The sequence below is a fragment of the Mustela erminea genome, chromosome 11, assembly GCF_009829155.1.
Source record: "Mustela erminea isolate mMusErm1 chromosome 11, mMusErm1.Pri, whole genome shotgun sequence".
NCBI lineage: Eukaryota > Metazoa > Chordata > Mammalia > Carnivora > Mustelidae > Mustela > Mustela erminea.
In genome coordinates, this window is record NC_045624.1 from 84494840 (window position 1) to 84519464 (window position 24625).

Below are 24625 nucleotides of genomic sequence, written 5' to 3' on the forward strand. Positions count from 1 at the left end.
TAAACAAATTCACACAAAATAAAGTTAACCATCAAAACTACTATGCTTTACCCTTCCCATTGAATAAAAAGTCATACTTATTCAAATATGGCTGTGTCACACTGCAAAGCAAATATATTCCACTAATGGTTTAAAATTCATCATTTCTATAAATAGTACTTCCCTCTTGTCAAATAAAAGTGCAACAGAAAAACAGCAGATCAGATTTGAAATCTGCATCAAGTCAGGAGCACTGAAGATGAGGCTTGTGTTCTATCAAACTTCAAGTTTTGCTTTGTACACAAATGCAATCTAACAATAGGTTCCTAAAAAACTTGAAGTAAATGAAAAAATTTGTAGTTTAATATGTAGATTATAGACATTAACTTGTAAGAGAATAAACATGCATTCTCACCTGTTCAGTAAGTAATATTGAGGTATTGCTATATTTTTTACTTGTTTCTGATCCAAGGGTAACAAATCTTAGGAGAAAAAGCGTTAACGAGATGCACCAGATTACTAGCTCCCAATTGTAGTGACAATCAAGGAAGATCTCGTGCACATGAAGCAACTAAAAGTGTATGAAAAAGGCAACAGGAAGCAGCAATATGATTCAAACAATTTCTTTTCAAAAGGAAGTAACATTTTGTTTCATACAAATGAATCATGAATGTAGTAGTACATTTTAAAAACATACCACATTTATTATGGAATATTTCAAACACATAAAACATAATCAAAACCCATGACTGAAGAGGGTAAGTGTCTTATTCCTAATTTAAAGTAAATACCCATAAGGTAATAAATATCATATGAACAAAGTCTGCTCTAATATTTGAAAAATATACTTTATCAGATTAAGAACAGTACTTGTCAGTATTATGAATGTCCACTGAAATTCACCAATTTGTTTTCTGCATCTGTTGAGATGATCAGATGTTTTCTCCTCCTTTAAATCAACTAAAGGAGCTCAAACCGGATTCAGGGATTTTCCAAGTTGAAAGTCTTTGCATTCCGGGGATAAACTATACTGGTCATGGCATATTTATTGTTATTAAGTTGCTGGCTTCATCTTGCTAGTCTTTTGCATTGACATTAACAAGGAAAATTAGTTCATAGTTTTCCATTTTCGTACTTTCTCTCTAATCAACTGGTACCAAGATTCCATTAGTTACCTAAAATTAGTTGGGGAATATTCCTTTTTTTCTATTCTTAGAGGTTTTGTGTAGGATTAGAATTAGCTGTTAAGGGGCACCTGGGTGGCTCAGTCATTAAGCATCTGCTTTCGGCTCAGGTCAAGAACTCAGGGTTATGGGATCCAGTCCCACATCAGGCTCCCTGCTCAGCAGGGACTCTGCTTCTCCCTCTGTTCCTCCCCTCTGCTTGTGCTCTCTCTCATATAAATAAAATCTTTAAAAAAATAGAATTAGCTGTTTATTTGAATAATTAGCAAAATTCAACTGTGAAACCACATGGGTCTAGAGGATTTTTGTTGGTGGCAAATTTTTAACTGAATCACTGCTGCTTTATAGTTATAGTTCTCCTCAGATTTTCAATTATGTTTTGAATCAGTTTTAATAAATTATGCATATGTACAAAATTGTCCACCTAAGCTTTCCACTTTAATGATATAAAGTTAACTTATATTAGCATTCTTTTTTTTCCTAAAGATTTTATTTATTTATTTGACAGATCACAAGTAGGCAGAGAGGCAGAGAGAGAGAGGAGGAAGCAGACTCCTCGCTGAGCAGAGTGCCTACAGGGCTCGATCCCAGGATCGTGACCTGAGCCGAAGGCTGAGGCTTAACCCACTAAGCCACCCAGGTGCCCCTTATATTAGCATTCTTTAAAAAAAGCTTCTCAACTGTGCCAATAGCTTATGGTTAAATATACTCTTTTTCTTTTTCAATATTTATTATTTGTATGTTTCAAAATTTCCAACTGCATGAGTTTTCTTGCTGCTGTCATTGCTTCCTACTGTAACTGCGTTAGTTAGATCAAGTGGCCTATATGGTCTGAGCTGAGAATTACTTTTGTACAGGTACATGGGAAAGTTTTATAAACTGTCCTTGTGTCTGAAATGAATATGTATTCTCTATTCTTGGTTTTGCTTCTGCCATGTATCCAGGAACCTAGGACCACTTTTCATATTAACTTCTTGACACAGAGGTTATAGGACAAGACATGTAATGTACAATTTAAACCCTGAACCTTAGAGGGTTTATTCTTAGAGGAGAGACTTATCCCCCGCCCCACTCTTGTCAGTCCAGGCAGAGAGTCAGATGAACTTTCTTATTGTCCTCCTGTGCTGGAGAGCATGCTGTTTTTCTTATTCTACATTTTCACTGAGACTGTAGTCCTTTAAAGGGGTAGCATGTATAAGGAGGTATGCAGGCTGAGGCCTCATCTTCTGTCTTCTCTGGGCATAAAATCTCAAGTCTCTAAGATACTAAGATTGACAACGTACCTCACTTTATCCAAGGGCTGCCACAGGATTAACCCATATACTTAATTACTCTGTTTTTAAATTTTATCTTCATGTTTGGCATCTTACTGTCTTATAAACTCAGGTATGTATGTAATATGTATACTAAAAAGTTTATATATGTATATTAAAAAGCTGAGGTTTTTCCTCCCCCCAGCATTATATAGTGCTTTAAAGCATAAGAACCTTCAGATAATCTAGTATGTCATATTACTTGAAATGGAAGTTTAATTTTATAACCTAGAATAGCCTGAGATATTTTTGTGCTTCCTGACTAATCTTGGACAATGAGAGTTCTTTTTCAGAGCCTGAGGCAGTCAAGTCACAGTGACAATCCAGATAAAAAATGAAAGAATTAATACTAAATGTGAATAAAGCAGAGATTCATAAAAACAGTCTGAAACAATCTCATAATTCTAGTTACTCGTAAGTTTGTTTTGGGAGGTAAAGATAACCAAGTGAATAGTGGATAAAAACTAATTACTATATATTCAATCAACAGAAATCTGAGAATATGCCAGCCACTGTTCACGACACAGAGATAAACAGACCCATTTACTCATTCTACTGAAAAAAAGATGAACGGCAAAAAGTCAATTTTAAAACCTGTACAACTAGGCTTATAAGTATTATTACTTTGGTTGTGTATTATTATGGAGCTAAATAATTAGAGCTGTGATTATCTAATTTTTACACATTGGGCAAGTCAACTCACCTGGGCACAACAGATAAACACAACTGATATAGTCAACAAGAAAGCAGATGAAACTATTACATCAACTGATCGCTGAGGACCTCGACGCTGGGGGAAAAAAAGGGAAAACACTTTTAAATATATTTACTAATTAGCAGCTAATTCCATGCTTTCAATTAGAGTGCTGATCCATACCTGCAAGTTGATCGTAACTTAGTGTCGAAAATATACCTAATTTGTCAGATGAATTTTAATTACAAAGTGTTACTATTTCCTGAGAATTTGCAATACAGTGAAGACGGTGAACACATAGCATGGAATTCTTGGCATAATTTCCACATTTTTCATTTCATTTCATTCCAAATATTTTGTCAAACACTAATCATTTATTCAACAAATGTTTCTTGAGCACCTGCTCAGAATGAGGCCCTGTGTCAGGTACTGGAAATACAGCAGAGAACAAAACAGACCTGGTCCTTACCTTCATAGGAACTAGCCGAGAGCCAGACATCAAGCTTATAACCACAGATCTATGCGATCAATTGTAATGAGTGCTATTAAAGTAAAGGTAAAGGATGCTTTGAGAAAACTGGTAGGAAATTTGGTGTAAGTATCACTTCCTTAGGGAGATCTTTCCCAGCTCACACTCCTAACTCTTAATCAAGTTAGGAAGATAGCTTAGGAAGATCTCCCTGATAAAGTGGTATTTACGCCAAAATAAGGTGCCAGGGCACGATGGCACATGGCAGTGTTCCTGGCAGAAGGCCGGGCAAGTGCAAGAGCATGAAACAGGAAAAATGATATTGCAATTACAGAACTGAAGCAGTCTAATATGGCTGGAATGGAGAGGGGAAAATGTTTCAAAATCAAACGAGAGAGAGGCTATCCTCAAGAGCTAGGTCATGAAGGGCACTATAGGCCCTAATCAGATTTTGCTCTTCAGCTTAAGAGCTACGGAGAAACTCCAAGGAGTTTTTAAGAATTATACGACAAAATCCACATTTTGAAAAGATCGCTGGTGGCAGGCTGAGGAATGTACTGGAAGGAGGGAACCTGAATTCAGGGAGGCCAAAGAAACAGGCAACTACAGCAGCCCAACGCAGATAATTGACAGTTTCAGTTGGTGGGGGGATAGGAAAACAAAGAGAAGCAAATGTGATAAGGAAAGGCTGGCTGAAGACGAAGCAAAAGCTGACACCCAGCAACCTACCCCCACCCCCACTCCTGGGTGGGACATATTATGACATTCTTTAGGAATCGCCCAACTATCTTAATAGCTTGCTAAAAAGGGCAGAACGACCTTGGCCATGGCAAGGCCTCCGGTATCTTGTAGGTTCTCTTTAGCATAAGAAAGTTCTACCGAAACCTCCCTCTTCCCTACTTCCCCCACCCCCATGGTACAGAACCTGCTACCCCTCACAACCCTGGGGGCAGCAGCTCTTCCTGCCCTCAGGTTCTGTCCCCGGGCTTTAATATACCACCATTTTGCACCAAAGATCTCTCAAGAATTTTCTTGGTCATCAGCTCCAAACCTCACCCCACAGAACTTCGCCTATATTCTAGAACTTCATCAAATGGACCCAAGGTATATTTTGGAAGTAGAAAAGGTGGGAAATGGTGGTAAGCTGGATGTTGGAAATGTAAGAGAGGGAAGTAACTACCAAGGATAATTCCTAGGTCTAGGGTTACGTGTCTCCCTCACTGAAATATAAGCTCCTAAAGCTACGCAGACTTTCGTGTTCTGAGTAGTGGATATTACATGGTTAACAATAAATAAATGCTTACTGAATAAAACAAAACAATATACAAAAGAATGCAAGACCTCCTTAAGGTTGATAATGAGGAATTCCAGGTGGCTTCTTACTAAGCTACATAACAAAGATGGTATTTATCCCTCCAAACTATAGAAAAGCCACAGTGAGCAAAATAATGAAAGCCAATTTTTAGCATTTCCCAGTGGAGACTAACAAGTTAAATCAATGAACAGAATGGCGAATTTTTTAAATAGAAGGTTAGACAAATAGTGCAAAGTTTTTGTTTGTTTGTTTTTTACTTCTTTCATTGTTACTTCAAAAAAAGGTAAAGATCTAGGTATATCAGAGGGTTTCTGGTCTTTGGGTCAACTTTATTTAAGATCTGATTACTCCATGAATAATGAAAATCACTGTGTCTTAATGCAGCAAAGAAATAATCCTCAGAAGTGCTTTCCTAAACCTAATTTAGATGTTTCCCATTTCCCTCCTGCATTTTATATCTTAATTCCATAATTAGGGAAGTTATTCTAAAAGATTAAAGGAAAAGAACAGCATGAAAAGAATGGCTTAACTTACAAGCTAATATTTTTTATTTTATAAAATAAAATGTTTTACAAGCTAATAGTAATAGGCCACTTCAGGGAGGCTACTCATTGATTAGTTTTTAAAAATTCTTTTTTTAAGCAGTGGGCTCCCTCTGCTGGTTTCTGATAATCATTCTAGGTACAAACAAAATCTTTAAGCTTTTTAATGAGTAGAAGTTGGTGAGATTTAAAAAAAAAAAGATGTGACACCTAAACAAACAAAACATATGGATAAAAGCAAAAAGTAGAATCATACCTATAAATACAAATGAACAAACTGATGGTTGACCGAGGGAAGGCGGGTAAGAGGATGGTCAAAATGGGTACAGGAGAGTGGGAGGTACAGCTTCCCAGTATGAAATGAATAAGTCCCAGGAATAGACGGCAGAGATTAGGGAATACAGTTGATGGTATTTTTTTTTAATTTTTTAATAATTTTTTAAAAGATTTTATTCATTTATTTGACAGACAGAGATCACAAGGAGGCAGAGAGGCAGGCAGAGAGGAGGAAGCAGGCTCGCTGCCGAGCAGAGAGCTCGATGTGGGGCTTGATCCCAGGACTCTGGGATCATGACCTGAGCTGAAGGCAGAGGCTTTAACCCACTGAGCCACGGAGGTGCCCCGGTTGATAGTATTGTAATAGTGTTGTATGATGACAGATGTAGCCACACTTGGTGGTAGGAATAGCGTAACATAGAAAGAAGGTGAATCACTATGTTGTACACCTGATACTAATGTAACATTGTGTGTTAACTATGCTTCGATTAAGAAATAAATTTTTTAAAAAAAGATATATTTAGGATCTGATCTTGAATAATCTACCTAAAATGTATTTAAGCCTTTTAGACCTCAGGTATTTTACTAGAAAGAATCAGTTAAACACCGATTTTGGGTTTCTGTATATGGAATGAAAAGAACACTAAGTACAGCCACATAGCACGATGTTAGTACACAGGTGACTATACATTTAGATATACATGCATACTGACAAAAAGACTAAAACTGTCATAGGGAGTAAGCATGCTAAGAGAACTTTTATCACCATCATTCTACCTTAAGATAGGACCGGAGAGATAGCCACATTTTTATATTCTGTACTTTCTTCAAACGGAAATGAGGAACCTCAGATTTTCGAGCCCTCCTTGCTGATGTTAAGTGTCCAAAGAGTTTTGCAAAAAGTAATCGCTAAAAAAGATTAGGATATGTATTAATTTTCAAGTAGATTACCACAGAAAAACAAAAATTTACAAAATATGTTTCAAGTACTACAAAAACAAAACAGGAAAATAATTAGCAGATCAAAATGATTTAATGAAATACTAAAATATTTCAGGAATTCTTTAAATATTAAAAGGATAAAATATTCTCTATTCAGAATTCTGTATTATACCCACCTGTTTGTAAGTTCTTTCTGCTACACAGAGCAAAAAAAAGAAAATCCACACAAGAGACACACGAACCACAAAACTTATTATAACCATAGAAAGAACTATGACATCTTCATTAGAACCAAATGCAATCACATAAAGTTCTGAAGCAGAATGTGCTGTGAGTTGTTCCAAGTCTGTAGCTTGGGAGAGTCGGAAAACAAATGGAGTTAAACCCAGGATTAGAGAGATTGCATTTCCAAAAATCTGGTATCCTATTCCTGGTATATGGCTGTTCACCTTTATAGAGAGAGAGAAAAAAAGAAAAAAAAAGATGCATAAATCTCATCTATAGTAAAATGAGCTCCTATCAAGCATTATTTTATTTACAGCCATATGAAACATTTTGTTAAAATATATGAGTTTTAATACACAAATAATGAAATTTAAATTGACTCAATGTTTGGAGAGCACACTACAGGGAAACTGTAAGTCATTATGTCTTCATTTTTTAAAAATAGCTCATTATCAGATTTCTAATTCATTAAATAGTTGCAAAAGGATAAACTATGTTGGTCTTACCTAGATCTGGAAAAAAAATTCTATGTACCTAATTATTTCAAAAGTTAGAAATATTCATAGACACTTTAATATTAAAAAGAATGAGAAGATCTCACATCTACTTAAGCTCAATTCATAAAAAGAAAAATGAAGGATTCTACTTATTTGATAAATTTGCAATTTGTTTTTTTCTTCAAATAGCTCAAAATACAAATGGATATCTCCTTAAACTCTAAAACCTTTTTAGAAGATAAGAGTATGGGGGGGGGGGCCTAAGAAAGGGGGGGAAAAGAGAATTATAGAAAAGTTAAGTGGAAATTAAATAATGGGAAATATAAGACTGGTAGGACTATGAGGGATCTTAAATACCAGCTAACTTTTATCATCATATTATACATTCTGTAAATGACCTGCTGGTTCACAGGCAGTTAAGGTATGGAAAACCAACTAGATCCAAATCTCCAGAGACTTCTGCACAAGTAATAGGAAGGAGATCAATTTCTAGAGCAGTTACTTTAATTTCTGTCCTTCAGAAAGAATGCATCATAGTTCTCATGCAACAGATACGAAATTTAGAATTGCAAGTTAAATCATGACTAGCTGTCCAGAGGAATTTTTTAAAATGTAAAAACTGTGATGATCTGATAAAAGACACAATTTAAAAGAAATGCAAATTAAAACCCATAGTTTTTGTACTCTACCTCCACAAACTACTCAAGATTTTTATAGCACTAGCTGCATTACTTCTATATATTTAAGTGAGCAAGCAAGTATGAAGACAAATATTCTATTTTGAACTTTTGGTGTACTCATAAATAAATGAAGCAGGAGGAATGATACAGGAGAAAATAAGCCTTCATCAACACTTGTGTATGTAGCAGCTCCTCAGTTTGACCCATGGAAAGCAAAGAAAGAATAACATAAAAGAAGAAAATTTTAGACTGTACCATCTACTCTTCGTTAGAAGAATGAAAACAGCAACAGATGACAGTAGTTTGGTGATAAATCACCATTTAAATCACAACGCCAAATACAAATAACAGTCTTTTTCAGGTTGAAGAAATGAGGTAAGTTGTAAATACAACCTCCTAGTAATTATTTAATATATTAATAATCGCTCTCTTATTCTTGAACTAAAAGGACAGAATTTAAAAACTCACTCTGTTCATTATCATTCCGCTGATTTCAAGCACAGACATGTCTGCTTTCTTACAGTCATTGCCTTCCCATACGATAGCACTGATTTTTTCTAATCCCGGGTGGGAACTATGGAGCCAGGGCAAATGACTCTACGAAAAAATAAACAGAAGTAAGTGAACCCATGAGTAAAAAAAGAAATAAGTGAATCCATAAATAAATGACACTAAAAAAACATACTGGTGAATACATATATCATATTTTATAAATAGAACATATATATATATCTTAACATGGGTATATGTTTATCTACACACACCCAGTATCAGAGATACTAAAATTCTGTCTTAATATTGATTAGCATATACATTGAGCAGTCGGCATATGAAATTACACAGTTATAAAAAATGTGTAAGTTAGGAACGTCCTATAACAGGTATTAGGCAAGCTACTGTTCAAAAATCCTGTAAAATGAGTCAGCAAAAGCACTCAGTTGTCAATCTATTCACATAGCTACTAATATACTAATGTTCCAAGACAAATGGATACCAGTTTGTTCATATTACTGACTCTCCAGCTTATGATCATTCAATACAAAAGCACATGACAGGTACGACTTAACCTCTTTGAAAGACTAAATGGTGATACAATCTCATCCTGCAAAAGACTCTCCCTTACACCTCAGCCTCAGTATTTGATTTAATTACTTTTCTGATATTTTAATCTAGCAATTCCCAAAGAATCAGTTTAACTTTTTTTCCCTTCAAGGAAATATGGCAAATAGAAACACATGAACTAGAAGTACCCTCCCAAGGATAAAGCATCTCTCAACATTTCAAGAATAGAGAAAAGAAAAATTCAAAGCCTTAATAAAAGGATCAGATGTTTAACTTTGGGGGTTGTTTTGTTTGTTTTAGCTTTATAATTTAAAAAATAAAACTGCAGGGCTGCTGGCTGGCTCAGTAGATGAAGCGTGTGACTCTTGATGTGGGGGTCATGGGTTTGAGCCACACATTTGAGTGCAGAGATAACTTAAAAATAAACCTTTAGAAAAATTAATAAAACTTCAAAAATAGGATAGTTGGAGATTAAAGATAGCAATAAAATTAATACACTAATCTTTACATTATCAGATATTGATAAGAGAAGTTAACATTAAAAGAATAGACCCCAGAGGCAACTGGGAGGCTCAGTAGGTTAAGCCTTTGCCTTCAGCTCGGGTCATAATCTCAGGGTCCTGGGATCGAGACCTGCATCGGCCTCTCTGCTCAGCAGGGAGCCTGCTCCTCCCAGCCCCCGCCTACCTACTTGTGATCTCTCCGTCAAATAAATAAATAAAATCTTTAAAAAAAGAAAAAAAAAAAATAGACCCCCAAAATGGGATGAGTCTACTTACATTACAGTATTGCTAACTAATTTATACAATGTATTTCACTAAAATAACTTCTAACAATGAACAGAAGAATCTATTTATATTTATTCTCTGAAGAATAAAAATGTGATTAAAATATGGTAAAGATATGTTTTTGAAAACTTAAGGAATATAATATTTTCCTGTAGGGAAAATAGAACTGCATTGATTCTTTTTTTTTTTAAAGATTTTATTTATTTATTTGACAGACAGAGATCACAAGTAGGCAGAGAGGCAGGCAGAGAGAGAGAGAGAGAGAGGGAAGCAGGCTTCCTGCGGAGCAGGGAGCCCGATGCGGGGCTCGATCCCAGGACCCTGAGATCATGACCCGAGCCGAAGGCAGCAGCCCAAACCACTGAGCCACCCAGGCGCCCCTGCATTGATTCATTTGGACTTAAGATATAAAAAAACACGTTAATAATATGTAAGAAAACAGATATGGAAAGTAATTATCATTCTGACTTATACATTAATTTTCTTTATGTAATGTGAGTAGACATATTATTGGTAAAACTCTTTTACATGTAGTTCATTTGACTATGAAGAAGTTTCCTCTAAAAATTTATCTTTTTTCCAAAGATACAGTATTTTAATATATATTAACCATCACAGCATATATTTCACCACTGGAGAGCCCTAAAAACTGTAAGATACTAGTTATTACCTATCCACTTAATTACACAAATACTCCACAATATTCTAGCTAGGAAAGAAGTAATTTGTACCAAAATATGTATCAAATTTTCCAAGGAAATCTAGTTAATGATGAAATGTAATGGAACTACAAAGCCAGGACCAAGTGGGAGAGAGTGAATAGTCTTTTAGTGTATACAGTGTAAGGGTGTACAGTTTGAGAGGCACGTTTTTAACCACTGATTTACAGGCTTCTAATTTTTTTAAACTCTCAGTCTGTCAGCAGTGAATTAAAGGCTTCCCAATTACATGAAGCAAGGCATATCAAGAAGGTCCATCTAGAGAGAGAAATAGGAATTCAAGAAGTCCTTCACCCTCTTTCCAAAAAGTATTCATTTTGCCCAGCTGCTTTTGCAGTTACTCCAGTATTTGATACCATCTTCCTACTTCTAGTAGAAAGCCAGAAGGCAGGAGAAAAGAGAGCAACCAGAAACTGGTACATTTAAAAAAGAATTAATTGAAAAACAAAAACAAAACAAAACAAAAAAACCAGCTCTTTATCTCTGTGTGTGAAATATATTCTGAAATAGCAGTCTTGTTGAAACATGTACTGCCTACAGTGTATGAATAGCATTACATGAAACATTTTTTCAAAAAGGCTCAAGGAAAACATCAGGGAAAATAATTCCATTTTATAATTTTATCACATAGGTTCTTCTCAATTAAGTTTTTCAATCCAAAATGTGGAACTCTTTTAATGACTGTTCTTTATCCTCATTCAAAAGCTCAACTGCTTTGCTCTGTGTTCATTCAGAACTGCCTCAAAACCTTAACATTAGGGGCGCCTGGGTGGCTCAGTGGGTTAAGCCACTGCCTTCAGCTCGGGTCATGATCTCAGGGTCCTGGGATCGAGCCCCGCATCGGGCTCTCTGCTTAGCAGGGAGCCTGCTTCCCTCTCTCTCTCTCTGCCTGCCTCTCCATCTACTTGTGATTTCTCTCTGTCAAATAAATAAATAAAATATTAAAAAAAAAAAAAACCTTAACATTAAATGGTGGCGTGTTTTAAGTAGATTCACCACAACAACTGCTTTAATGGAGCTGTACCCATTAAAATCTGTCTTTGCCTACTGAAAAATAAATTTCACTTAAATATGGCCTCATATTTTATCATATACTCAGCCATGACTAGAGGAGAGAAATTTTCTGCTGTAGAAATGTTTCAGTTACTATTGCCAAACAAAACAAAACTACAAATTTGGTAACATCCTAACTAGAACACATGGATTCAAATGCTCATTGTTTCTTCCTAAGGAGGGATTTTTCAGTCTTTATGGTGGACAGAAAACGGTCCTCCAAATCTATTATAGACCTCAATCAAATAAGAAAAAAACTGGTAGCTTTTAATTAAAGGGAGCTAATTTCCATTACCTGGCTATTATTAAAATTGAAAATATTGATGTTATTTTTTAGAAGCCTGAGAATAATGTGTATAAAATCAAGTCTTTAATCCAAAAACAAAAGCAATGTAAGCCTATGATACTATAATTCATATGCAGACTAGAGCATTAAAAATCTTATCAGAAAAGGAGCAGAGTGGTATGAGAGATTTAGGGTCAATTTATTCTGATAGCATGCATTAAAAAAATGTATTTCCTTTCATTCATTCACCCAATTTTGTTTAAACACCTACTATGTACCAAGCACTGTGTGATTCAACAATAAGCAAAAGAACACATGGTCCCTGCTTCTACGCCTCTTTATGGTATTGCTGGGAAAATAGCTCTCGGGCATTTTCCTAAACTTCAATTCCAGTTATTATGCTCAGTGATGTAGGTGAATACCCAGATGACTCATCCAACACCCTATTCTCATGGATTGCTCACTGTTTTCTTCATTTCTTAAAATCCAGGGACCTATAGCTACTCCCATGGCCACCACCTAGACCTTGTCAACACACTGAACTGCTCAGCTTCTGAACTGAGTCTTCAACCACAGCTCCTCTTACTGGGTGTCTCAAAACTTCAATTCTAAAATACTTATGAACACACCCATCCTTCAATCTATAGTCCTTTCTTGGTTTTGTTTCGTTCTCAATCTAACACATCTAGATGCTTACCATATCCATTATTTCTTGGCCTCTCCTGCCTTGAATAGCAACTATTTATTGAGCACCTACACTGTGTGACTTTGGGCGCATTATTTAATTCCAAGCTCATTCTCAATGATTCTCATCTACAAAATAAATCTATACAAAATAATTGCATTGTCATAGGTTGTGAGAATTACGTGACACAACGCATCAAGATTACTATGCACAGTGCCTGCCAGACAGTGAATACTTTTTAAATGTTTGCTATTACTTATCACCACAACTATATTCCAGAGAGCATCACACAAGTGTGTGGACTGGCAACCACAAATTCCTGGTTTCAGATTCCAGCTAGACCCTCAGCAATATGGAATGCGTTCACTGACTTGAATACATGCACACACATACTCTCCATTGCCCACCAGTGATAACTTCAAGCCTTCACCACCATCTACAAGCCCCCAATCCTATCATCTCACTTATTGTTAACAGACCTCCTGCACCCTCAATCATCCAACTTTCTCTGTGCACTTCCTCCTCCTCCTATCTCAGCAGCAGATGTGTTCTCCTACTCACCGAAGGCAAAACTTCCTAGATATGCTTCCCCTCCTGCACTTTAAGAAACCTCACTCAAGAACTTCTTCTCCTGTATCTCTTCAATCCTTCCCTCCTGGTTTTCCCCTATGTACACATACACTTAAATATCTCACATCTCGGGGAATGGGAACCAGAATATTCCCTCAATTCTATTTCCCTATCTTTTAACAATGATTATGGCTTAATTTGTAGTCCAGATTTTTAAATTTTAGGATATTCAAATTTATCAATCTCTTCATTTTTTATATTTGCTTGAGTTTTTTGTATCTTCTTTAAAAAATTCTTCTCTTAAAAAAAAAAAAAAAATTCTTCTCTTTGGGTGCCTGGCTGGCTCAGTCGGATAAGCAACCAACACTTGGTTCCGGCTCAGGTCATGATCTCAGGATTGTGAGATCAAGCCCTTACACTGGGATCTGTGTTGAGCGTGGAGCCTGCTTGGGACTCTCTTTCTCTCTTTCCCTCTGTCACTCCACCTGCCGCTCACCCTCTCTGTCTAAAATATAAAATGAAATAAAATACAATATTCTTTTCTTATCAAGAGTAACAGATTTTTCTCCTATATTTTCTTGTAAATATTTAACATGTGCTTCTTCACATTTAGGAACTATCTGGAATATATTTTTGTGTAATCATCTGACCTACAACTATATACTGAAGAGTCCATCCTTTCCCCACTGGTCATAATGTCACTTACGTCATATATTAGAGGAACCCATGTAGACATGTACTACTTCAGGATTTTCTATTCTGTCCCATGGTCTATTTGTTTACATACTGCCTTGGGTCTGCTTGGACTTATAAAACTCCATTTACCATGGACTGGGTGGCTTAGAAACAACAGATGTCTATTTCTCACAGTTCTGGAGGCTGGGAACTTCAAGATCAAAGTGCCAGCAGATTTGGTGATGAGATCCCACTTCCTGGTTCAAAGACTACCCTCTTTTTGCTGTAGCCTCACATGGTCAAAGGGGCAAAGGAGCTCTCTGAGGTCTCTTTACTAGGGCACTAAACCTACTCTTGGGCGCTCCACCCTTAAGACCTAATCACCCCCAACCAAAGCCCCATCTCCAAATATCACCTTAGGCATTAGGTTTCACCATATGAACTGACAGGTGGGAGAGGCTGGACATTCAGACCATAGCATACAACTATACCATACTACCTTTATTAATTACTATACTTTTAAAGTAAATTTTTATATCCAGTAAGGGAAGTCTCCCTGTTGTTTCCAAAATTGTTTTAGTTATGCTCGACATTTTGCTCTTTAATGTGGACTTGAAATCAGTCTAAGTTCTACCAGATAGAAAGACAAACATAACTGGTAGGATTTTGTGAGAGAAAAAGCAGAGATATTGGGCATCTCTGACATGTTTCTGCATTTAATAGAAATAATCCTAAAATTTCATTATTAAATATGATAGGTTTTTAGAAGGTTCTTTGGTAGCTACCTTTTAGCAGGTTAAGTAAATTCCCCTCCTACTTTAATTTTCTAAGAGCTTAGTTGTTGGTTTTATTAGGATTTGATAAGAAGTTACATAAGAGAAAGAAGAGGAAGAGTGAGAATTTTAAATGACCATGGATTTCCGACTGGTGAGTGGATGGATGAAGAGGTTATTCAATAAGATTTTGAGAGCTACAGGAAAAACAGATTTATGAGGGAAGATGGGGTGTTTGGTTAAATGTGAGATACTGGTGGGACATTTAAAAAAAAAAAAAGATATGGCATAGACATGTGCTGTCCAATATGGCACCCTACTCACAGGTTGCTATTGGGTACTTGAAAAGTGGCTAGTCCAAATCAAATGTGCTCAAAGGGCTCACAAGAGATTTGAAGATGTAGTATAAAAGGAGTAAAATATTTCATTAGTATTTTTTATACTGGCTACATTTTGAATATATGGGGTTAAGTGAAATACATTAAAATTAATTTCACCTTTTTAAATATTTTAAAGAAGGCTACCAGAAAACTCAAAATTATATATATGACTCTCATTAGATTTCTGTTGGATAGCATTGCTAAAGCTGTTGAGAGATAGAAATCTGATATTCATGAGATAGAGATTTGTGAATTATGGTCTTAGAGGCAGAGTTAAGGCCATGGGTGCTGATATGACCATGAAGTATGCTGAATGAGAAAAGGACTAATGCATCTAAACACAATCTGACTTATAAAACTCCATTTACCAACAACTTCTCAGGAACATAAGTTTGCAAGGCAAAAGATACAACCATAATATAAATACTGAAATTCAATGCTCCAATGAAGCCAGAAGGAAAAAAAAAAATCACAGGAATATTATTTTAATTGAATGTAAGCTTTTTTTCACCTCTATAAAATGTGTACATACATTCAAAAAAGCTGGACTGAGAGCCCCAAAAAACCCAATACTAAAACCAACCTGATGAAAAGGGTCGTCTCTATATTCTTTTTTCACACTTGGATTAATTTGAGGATTTTCCATATCTGTCTCACTGGTACAAGATGACCGGCATTCTGCACAGTGTAACAAGTCTTCCCATAATACATCTTCTGTTTCAGATTCTGGCCTTGTACTCTCAGAATCCTGTCTGGAACTTGAACAGCGAGAGCTGCAACTAGTACCCGATTTAGGGGCATCCTGAAATCAAGATATTCTTTGACATTAATACAATTTATGTACCCTTTTCAACTCAAAGGATTCTATCAGAACCATACATTGCTACTTTTTGCTACAACAACAAACACACTGTCAAATGACAGTGAAATAGAGAGCAAACATTAAAAATATGTTAGTTTTTAAGGAGTAACAAAATTTCCTCATATCAAAATTTATTTGAAAAAAAAAAGAAAGAAAAAAAATTTATTTGATTGCACATCTCAGCTCAAGTGCTGTTTTGCGTGCAAAGGTAGTGCCTGTTTCCTCCTAAATTTTTACACAAAGTTCAAAATTCAGGCAGGCAGAGACTAGCTTAGATTTGCATGGTTATTATTTTATCGGGATATATATTGGTATTATATTATCACTAAATATTAACCAACTTTAACTGATATGTTTATGGAGTTATTTTCTTACTCTCTTTTTTAGCAAGAGTAGATTTCATGTATCTACTGTTCTAGTTTTTCAAACAGAAGTTCAATAAATTAATGTAAAATTAATAAATAATCCATACCAGGAAGATAACTGCCAATTCATGTATTTGAGATAATCTATGCTACAGAAGTGAAAAACTAAAAGGCACAAGTTAGGTAATTTCTAATCAATTTATTTTTTTCCTAGAAGTTGTTATTGTACAAAATAAGTACTTTTGAGTAAAAGTTTCATTTAATAATTCAAAATAACTTTTACTGAATAAAGAATGGTAACAGCCATCCTTATAGCCAAGTATGCTGAAATTTTCAGATTTGTTTTTAGTTATCCTCTGTCACTAAGATTGTCAATTTTACCTTTAAAATGTTCTAGATGTATCCCTTTCTTCTGCTCATGATATCACCAGAGTTCAGGCTTTATCACCCATGCCTTGTTTGCTTTAAAGAGCCTCCTAATTGACCCCTCTCTGAAAGGCCTTCCCTACTTTCCAGATTAATCTTCCTAAAGTGAGCTTGTCCCGCGCCCCTCCCCGCCATTTCTCTGACCAAAGTCATCCTTTGGCTTCCACCACTCTTCTGGATAAAGTTCAAACTCCTTCACCAGCAGCCTTGTCTTCAAATATGCTACTTTTGGACTTTGTTCTCCACTCGTCCCTACCACAACCTTCTCCAGTGACACTGGGCTACTCCCTGGCCCCTAAACACAGCTGGTTCTTTGTCCCTCTAGCCTCTGATCAGGTGTCTACCTTGTATCCTACCTTCCTTTACAGCCTCCTCAACCAAGTGTCAGGAAAACACCATTTCTATCCCTTTCTAGCTGGCTTATCTTGTTTCTGATCCTTAGTTTAGTCTTCTGGCCATGGGGGATAAAACTATTTTCTTAAAGATACACTGAATATTAAATGAGGACTGTAGCTTTTAATACAAACCAGGGGCTCCACAAATGTTAGTTTTGAAGCCTTCTATTCAAAGTGTTCCCTTTGTCCCTAAAATGAGGTATTATTATTTATCTTCATGACAATAAATTTTACAATGCTATTCAGCATCTATAATACTGTCTATGTTATTAAATGTTGATGTATTTAATATTCTCAAGTCGTAACTCTCAAATACACTGTAAGTCAACATAAGACAAAAACCAATTTTTTTTTGCCACCTTTACCATACGTAACAAAATATCTTGAATGAATGAGACAGGTGATTGATAACTAATTTACTGATATTAGAATGGGACACCATGAATATATATTTAGTGTGTTGATTAGGGATTTATTTGTGGGAGGAGAATTAGTTGTTTGAACAAGAAGTAAAAATGTTTTCAAAGAAAAGAATTTCAGAAAGAAAAAAGGTAAGAATGAGTCTGCTTTGTTTTATAAAAAGCACTCCAAAAATGTTTGATTCATTAATGTCAACCAGAGTACTTGAAGCAAACACAGTTTCTATCACAACTGTTTTCATTAGGTAGTAAGGTACAGAAAGTATTAAGTAACCAGTAAATAATCGCTAATTTAAAAAATTTTGGTAAAGCTAACTTATTATCTATGACTAATTTCTGATGCAGACTTGCTAATCAGATACAGAAAAACAAGATTAAAGGCCTCATGATTATTTAACTGAAACTAATGGGTGATTTCAGGGATAAGGAAATATCTTTCTTTATAAAAGTATCTTGCCAAATACTGATTAATAAGTGGGCCACTTTACAAATGTAAAATCTAAAATTTATGACCTATAACCACTTATATGTCAAACAGAATTTTGCCTGCAACATTTAGGTGATTAATGGTCACTTTGAATTTCACTAAAAACCACTGAAAAATGGCTAAAAATCAGAAATTTTTGAATTAAAGAAAATAGCCAAGTTAACAGCTCATTTAATTTGGTTCGGTCTGCTTATTTTAAATCTTTAGACAGATAGCTAAAACTGAGCATATAATCGAATTAAGGGGAGAAAAATTATTTGAAGGGAATAAGAATTTATAACATTAATGCTTTGTGCCAGGCAATTGTGCATAATCTTATTTAATATTAAGAATCTGACGTGGGCAGTCTTCTCTCTCTACTGTACAGACACAGAAACACAGAATCAGAGAAGTTAAACAATTTTTCCAAAGTCACTTAAACGTTCTGAGTCCAAGTCCATGGTTTCTTCATGATGCTTCCCAACAAATGCTACCTCCATTAGAGGAAAAGCTAAGTTTCAATAAGGAACAAAAACTGAAAGATACTTGTAGAGTTAAACAAAACAGGAGAGAGTAGGAAATAGGGTAAATGCTTAAAGGAAGTTATTAATTCCACAGGATACCTCTTATTCCAGATAATCAAATAACTCCACCACCATCATCCAGGAGACTAGAAGACTAGAAGACAACCAGATATACACAGCAGATAGAAGAAAAGGGAAGAAACTGGGGCAGGGGTCGGGGTGGGAGAGTTGAGGGGTAGAAGGAATGGGGGGTTAAGTGAAAGTCTACACACTAAATGGCAAGATCACCACCTCATGCCCCCAAACCCCTTGATGCCAAACACCATGGCTGCTTAGTATAGTATCTACTATTCCCACACCACCAGAAGATTGGATGATTCTTCCAGAAAAACTAAAAATCCCTAAAAGTATATCTATAGATACTGACATATGGGAGGCTTAAAACAAATGGCTGTGCCCTAACCAGTCATTTTATGGTGAAGACCACAAGTTCTACCCAGAAACAAAGTGCCTTCCAAAATGCTTTCTTTGTGTCTCACCCTTAAAGGAAAAATATCATCAGTAATTTGAAGTGAACAGAATAATAAATACATAAAGTTGTAAAAAACACTACAACACTGTTCTATCCTGTCTCAATATTACTTCTTCTAGGGAGTTTTTCTTTTGCTTTTTTAAAATACCCTGAGGTTAAGCTTGATTTGAGAATCAAAATCTTCTTGAACTGAAATGTAGCTTTTAAAATATTTTCTAGTCTAAAGCTCCCTACTTTGCAGATAAAGAATTTGAAGACCAGGTTTTATTTTTAGGTAGTCTTTTACATCATTAAAAAAAGATTTAAAACAATCAATGCCTACTAGCTAATTAACGGTGTTACTTAGCTTAAAATCCAGAAGATTTTACGCAACATATTTATTTAAGAGATAAGGTCAGTAGGATACTGATCTGCCCTTCAAGAATCTCAAGAGTTCAACGTATAGCTGCAAACCAAGAAGGGAAAGATTCTGGGGTGAGAAAAGTACTTCCAAACCCAAACAATTTATCTATCGGAGAGTGAAGACCTCCTTCTATAGAAGACCCTAAATCCCTTCCGGTACAAACTGGCTTCTGACTGTACTTAGTGTTAGACTGAGAAATTCACAAGACTGAATTTCACAAGGAACAGGGGACAGTATATCAGATGATCTCAGTGAAGGCAATCAGCAGACACAGTGGCATTAGTTGTGTCTAATGGCAGCCACTGAGAGAAGAAACACAGCCACAGTCACCGCTAAGATTGCATAGAGATTCAACCACAGAGAAGATTGTATGAAGAACAAGTAACTCTTCTCAGCTTAAAACAATCAAGGTATTCACACTCCAGCACAGCATAATATATGATTTTTCAAATGATCATTTTCAAATGATGTCCTACATCATCAAGAAAAAAAATTCTAATACCATCTAAAAAGAGAAGGCAATGTTTATCAAAAAAGTGTCATAAGTGATATTTGCCTTCAAGTGAGATAATGAAATGTTCTGTCCTTAGAATAAAAACTGAAAATACATTTGAATGAAATTCTTTTTGTTGAAACGGTTTCAAGAGATGTGATAACTTCAAGAGACGTGATAAAGTTATAAAACTGTTTAGAGAAAAACAAATATTAATAAAGACAGAATCAAAGAAGAAACAAGAATTGAATTTTATAGAATGGATGACTTAATAACTAGTGATAGTAACATGAAGAAAGTCACTTAGAATAACTCTGCTATGATCCAGAAGCTATAAAGCTTTTCAAATTGTGAAAAAGACTAACACAGGAGTTCACAAAGTGTCTCTCTAGGATGGCTATCTTTAAAAGTAAACAAACTGAAGTATGAGTCTTTAGAGATATTGCACAAAATGAATACAAATGTGTAGCACTCTGTCATGTGTGTAATACCTAAATCTAAAACTGTTACTCTATAAATCCAGATCATATAACAAATATAACAAGATAATTGATACTGATGGGAAATATTTACTTTGATAATTATATTCAGTTGTTGAAAGAAGTTGTAAATTAGTAACTCATAAAATAGGTATGTTTGCATATACATAAGGATAAAGTATATACCTCATTAGGGTAATGTTTCTTATAATGGTGTGACTTTCTGTTCCGAAGAATGCTCTCAGAAGTCCTGTCCACATGACGGCGTAAGGGGTACCCTGTTTCAGGACCTTCCTCACTGGAGACTTCATCAGAGACATTTGTTATTGTCCTTTGAGTATCCTAAGTTGGGAGTACACAAAGAGAATTAGTGGTAATTTATGACTGTAACTTTAAAACTATAAAATATTAAATTATATGTATATGCAGGTAAACCTTCAAATATCTTCAAAAACCTGAAAGTGAGTAGTATTACCTGATTTTCTTTAAAAATGTTTTACATTAGTGACTATACTGTTATTTTAACTTTAAGAATAATTCAACAGCCATTTGTCAAATACTGTCCTATAACATTTCTGTTCAGGAAAGGATCTGAAATAGCTTAGAAAATTAAGTATATAAAATAGGATAAAAATAGAAAAGAGACCACTTAAAAGAAGCTGAGAAAAAGGAGATGAATTAATTAAACTATTTCTACAAACCCCAAATGCCATCAGTGATTTAATAATGACACAAGGCAGGAAGAATTGGAGTTGTATATGTAACACAGACAACATTATGTGCATATCAATTTGTATGAGACATCCAGATTTTGGAAATTCTGAAATTGAGAGCCCCAGAGCTTAAGTTTTATTGATATTTTCATGTTGCTCTCAACTTTATTAGGTAACAAATAGCTGAAAATGTGTCTGAAAGCTGTGTGACTAAAACTAATCTGTTGAGTGATGATACTGATGTGAGGCTCACATTATCAGAGAGCTAAATGCTTTAAAAATCTAAAATCAGAGTAAGGGCTTCTATTTCACTGCAGCCCCATGCTATTGATTGTATAGCTACCGGTAATGAAAACACATGTATTGATTGCCAAGTAGTTAGCACATACTTCACTCAAAATTGAAAAATCAACACAAATGTTCATGCTCACATTTCTACATGTTAACAGAAACATTTTTAATTTGTCCACAACTTTTTTTTACTCAATTTTTTTTTTTAAGATTTTATTTATTTATTTGACAGACAGATCACAAGTAGGCAGAGAGGTAGGGGGAAGCAGTTCCCCTACTGAGCAGAAAGCCAACATGGGGCTCAATTCCAGGACCCTGAGATCATGACCCGAGCCGAAGGCAGAGGCTTAACCCACTGAGCCACCCAGGCGCCCCAATTTACTGTAAGATTTTTAAAGAAAAAACTATTTAACCCAAAAAATTCAATGAAACAAAGACAGAGATGATACTGCATTAGGCTTTGTTACGATAAATGCAGGATATCTTTACTATTTTGGAAAAGTAAACAAATAGTTGTTATTCTTAACTACTATATCCTCAATAAGATTTTTTTTTCCAAATTAAAAACAAATGTGTTGACCCCAAAGGTAATGAAGGTAGGAAAAAACAAGGTAGTATTTTCTTATGGGGAATAAGAATGAAAGGTCAGATTTCTAGTTCAGTTTCTAAAGTAATGTAGATGTTCCATTTAAACAAATTCGCACACACTCACAAATGAGGAACGAGAAGACAAGGTTCAACAAACATCAACTATAAATTATAAAGTGCCTTAGCATTTTGGAAAAATTGGAGCGTCAATCAATTCAGAAGATGCCATGTTACACTGGAAATCAAATTTATTCATGTAACTTTATTTGATTTCCAGTTTTATCAGTGTGATGTGTAATGGCTCACAGAATAAATTCTGGAGCAAATACAGAATTCAAAGGTGATTCCAATGTCTGAGTCACTTTCCATCCATTGATGTAAAATCATACAAGCAAACTTTTATTTTTATTTTAATCTTTTTGGTGTGTGTTCAAACCTGTGTTTTATTTACCTTTCTAGTTCTTTTATTATGTTAGTCACCATACAGTACATCATTTGTTTTTGATACAGTGTTCTAAGAATCATTGTTTGTATATAACATACAGTGCTCCATGCAATACGTGCCCTCCTTAATACAAGCAAACTATTTTAAAAATCACACTTACTTTGCTGGGAATGTTCCTCAGTGTTCCTGGGTGCCAGGCTGCCTCTTCTGGCCGAACAGTTTCACACGGAGGTTCATGGCTTTGGATTCCCTCTTCACTGCTTTTAACAGTCTTTTTCCCTTCGAGGGATACATAGCCATTGTCAGTCTCTGTTGATTTATCAATCGAATTCTTTGCTTTCTTTGATCTAAAAAGAAAAAATTGCAAAAGCATGTTATGTGGACCTGCTTATTTTAGATGCGTTACTGAGAGAAATTATAATCTGTTAATAATTAAATCTGGTAGTTATAAATCTGGTAGTTATTTCTCAGAATTTTAATGGCTACCTTATTTTTTTATAATAAGTAACTTAGAAATATAATATTTATAGGGGTGCCTGAGTGGCTCAGTGGGTTGAGCCTCTGTCTTCAGCTCGGGTCATGATCTCAGGGTCCTGGGATCGAGCCACTCATCAGGCTCTCTGCTCAGCGGGAAGCCTGCTTCCTCCTCTCTCTCTGCCTGCCTCTCTGCCTACTTGTGATCTCTGTCAAATGAATAAATAAAAAAATCTTAAAAAAAAAGAAATATAATACTTATCATATAAAATAAATCAATAATTGTAAATCAATGTACAATGTAAATCTCATTCAGCTTACCTGATAGGTTTTTAAGTCTTAATAAATAGCAATTCTAAGAGACATGCCCTAACTTACCAAACGACTCATGGTCAAAATCACTTGGTCTTTGTGCAAAATCTATGAACAAAATTTTGCCAGTTTTATTATGTCAACAATGTGTTGTAACGTTTTATTTAAAACACTGTTTCTGGGGCACCTGGGTGGCTCAGTGGGTTAAAGCCTCTGCCTTCAGTTCAGGTCATGATCTCAGGATCCTGGGATTAAGCCCTGTGTCAGGCTCTCTGCTGGGTAGGGAGCCTGCTTCCCTTCCTCTTTCTCTGCCTGCCTCCCTGCCTACGTGTGATCTCTGTCTGTCAAATAAATAAATAAATAAATAATCTTTAAAAAATAAACACAGTTTCCTTTTTTTTTTTTTTTAAGATTTTATTTATTTATTTGACAGACAGAGATCACACGTAGGCGGAGAGGCAGGCAGAGAGAGAGAGAGAGAGGGGGAAGCAGGCTCCCTGCGTAGCAGAGAGCCCGATGCGGGGCTCCATCCCAGGACCCTGAGATCATGACCTGAGCCGAAGGCAGCGGCTTAACCCACTGAGCCACCCAGGTGCCCCTTATCACAGTTTCTATAATTAGATTAATTTGCAGTTAGTGGTTTAACTTGGCTTTAACACTTCCATTTACCCAAATATTTTTAGTATATATATATATATATATATATATATATATATATATATATATCTGATAAATTCATTTTAGTGTACAAAGGAGCTATAGGACCTACTCTAACATAAAAATATGAAAGAAAGGGAAAATTTTATAATACAAGTTTCTAAATAATGGAAGAAGTAGAAATGAAGAAAACCAAAAAAATAAAGAAGTAACTTCTTTCACCCACTGAAATAGTCCTGAAAAAAATAGTACTATCATGTAGCCATTAATTACCTAAAAGGCTACAAATGACATTCTTCATTTATAGGAACTTAATTTTTTCAATATACAAAATACAACAAGGAAAGTAATAAATAAGACATTTTGATTAATAGGCTAAAGCTGGAGGGGTCTTCTTCAGAGACTACAGTGGGTCAAAGAATAGCTATCCAAAAGAAATGGTTAGTAGAAATACAGTTTAAGCCCCACACAAAATTAAAATGTGCTCAATGCAGATTAAGTGTATCATGAAATTTATTGAAAAGCAGTTGCATTTAACTTTACTTAAATAAATCCCCTCGAATTTTCTGCAGAGTATCCATTTTGCAAGGAAAAAAAATTAGTAGATTGCCTTCATACAAGTCAAAAAAACAAAAATTTCAAAACTCAGAAAAGAACTCAGTTTGTTAAGTGTC

General features: G+C 35.3%; 1 protein-coding gene across 8 annotated transcripts in view; it reads right to left on the reverse strand.

The window, feature by feature from the left end:
* Nucleotides 1-24625, reverse strand: part of PHTF2 (putative homeodomain transcription factor 2) — a 120376-nt gene that overhangs the window by 7274 nt on the left and 88477 nt on the right. For 4 of the 8 annotated variants that reach the window (XM_032304072.1, XM_032304070.1, XM_032304071.1 and 1 more), the window contains 8 exons: nt 22669-22855; nt 20658-20813; nt 15691-15909; nt 8585-8713; nt 6891-7163; nt 6550-6681; nt 3180-3266; nt 395-550 (listed from right to left, as the gene is read on the reverse strand). In XM_032304072.1, the coding sequence (XP_032159963.1) occupies nt 395-550; nt 3180-3266; nt 6550-6681; nt 6891-7163; nt 8585-8713; nt 15691-15909; nt 20658-20813; nt 22669-22855 (1339 nt within the window). Of the gene's footprint in view, nt 1-394; nt 551-3179; nt 3267-6549; nt 6682-6890; nt 7164-8451; nt 8714-15690; nt 15910-20657; nt 20814-22668; nt 22856-24625 lie in introns of those variants that run through there. The other 4 variants (XM_032304074.1, XM_032304073.1, XM_032304077.1 and 1 more) reach the window with 3 other exon arrangements.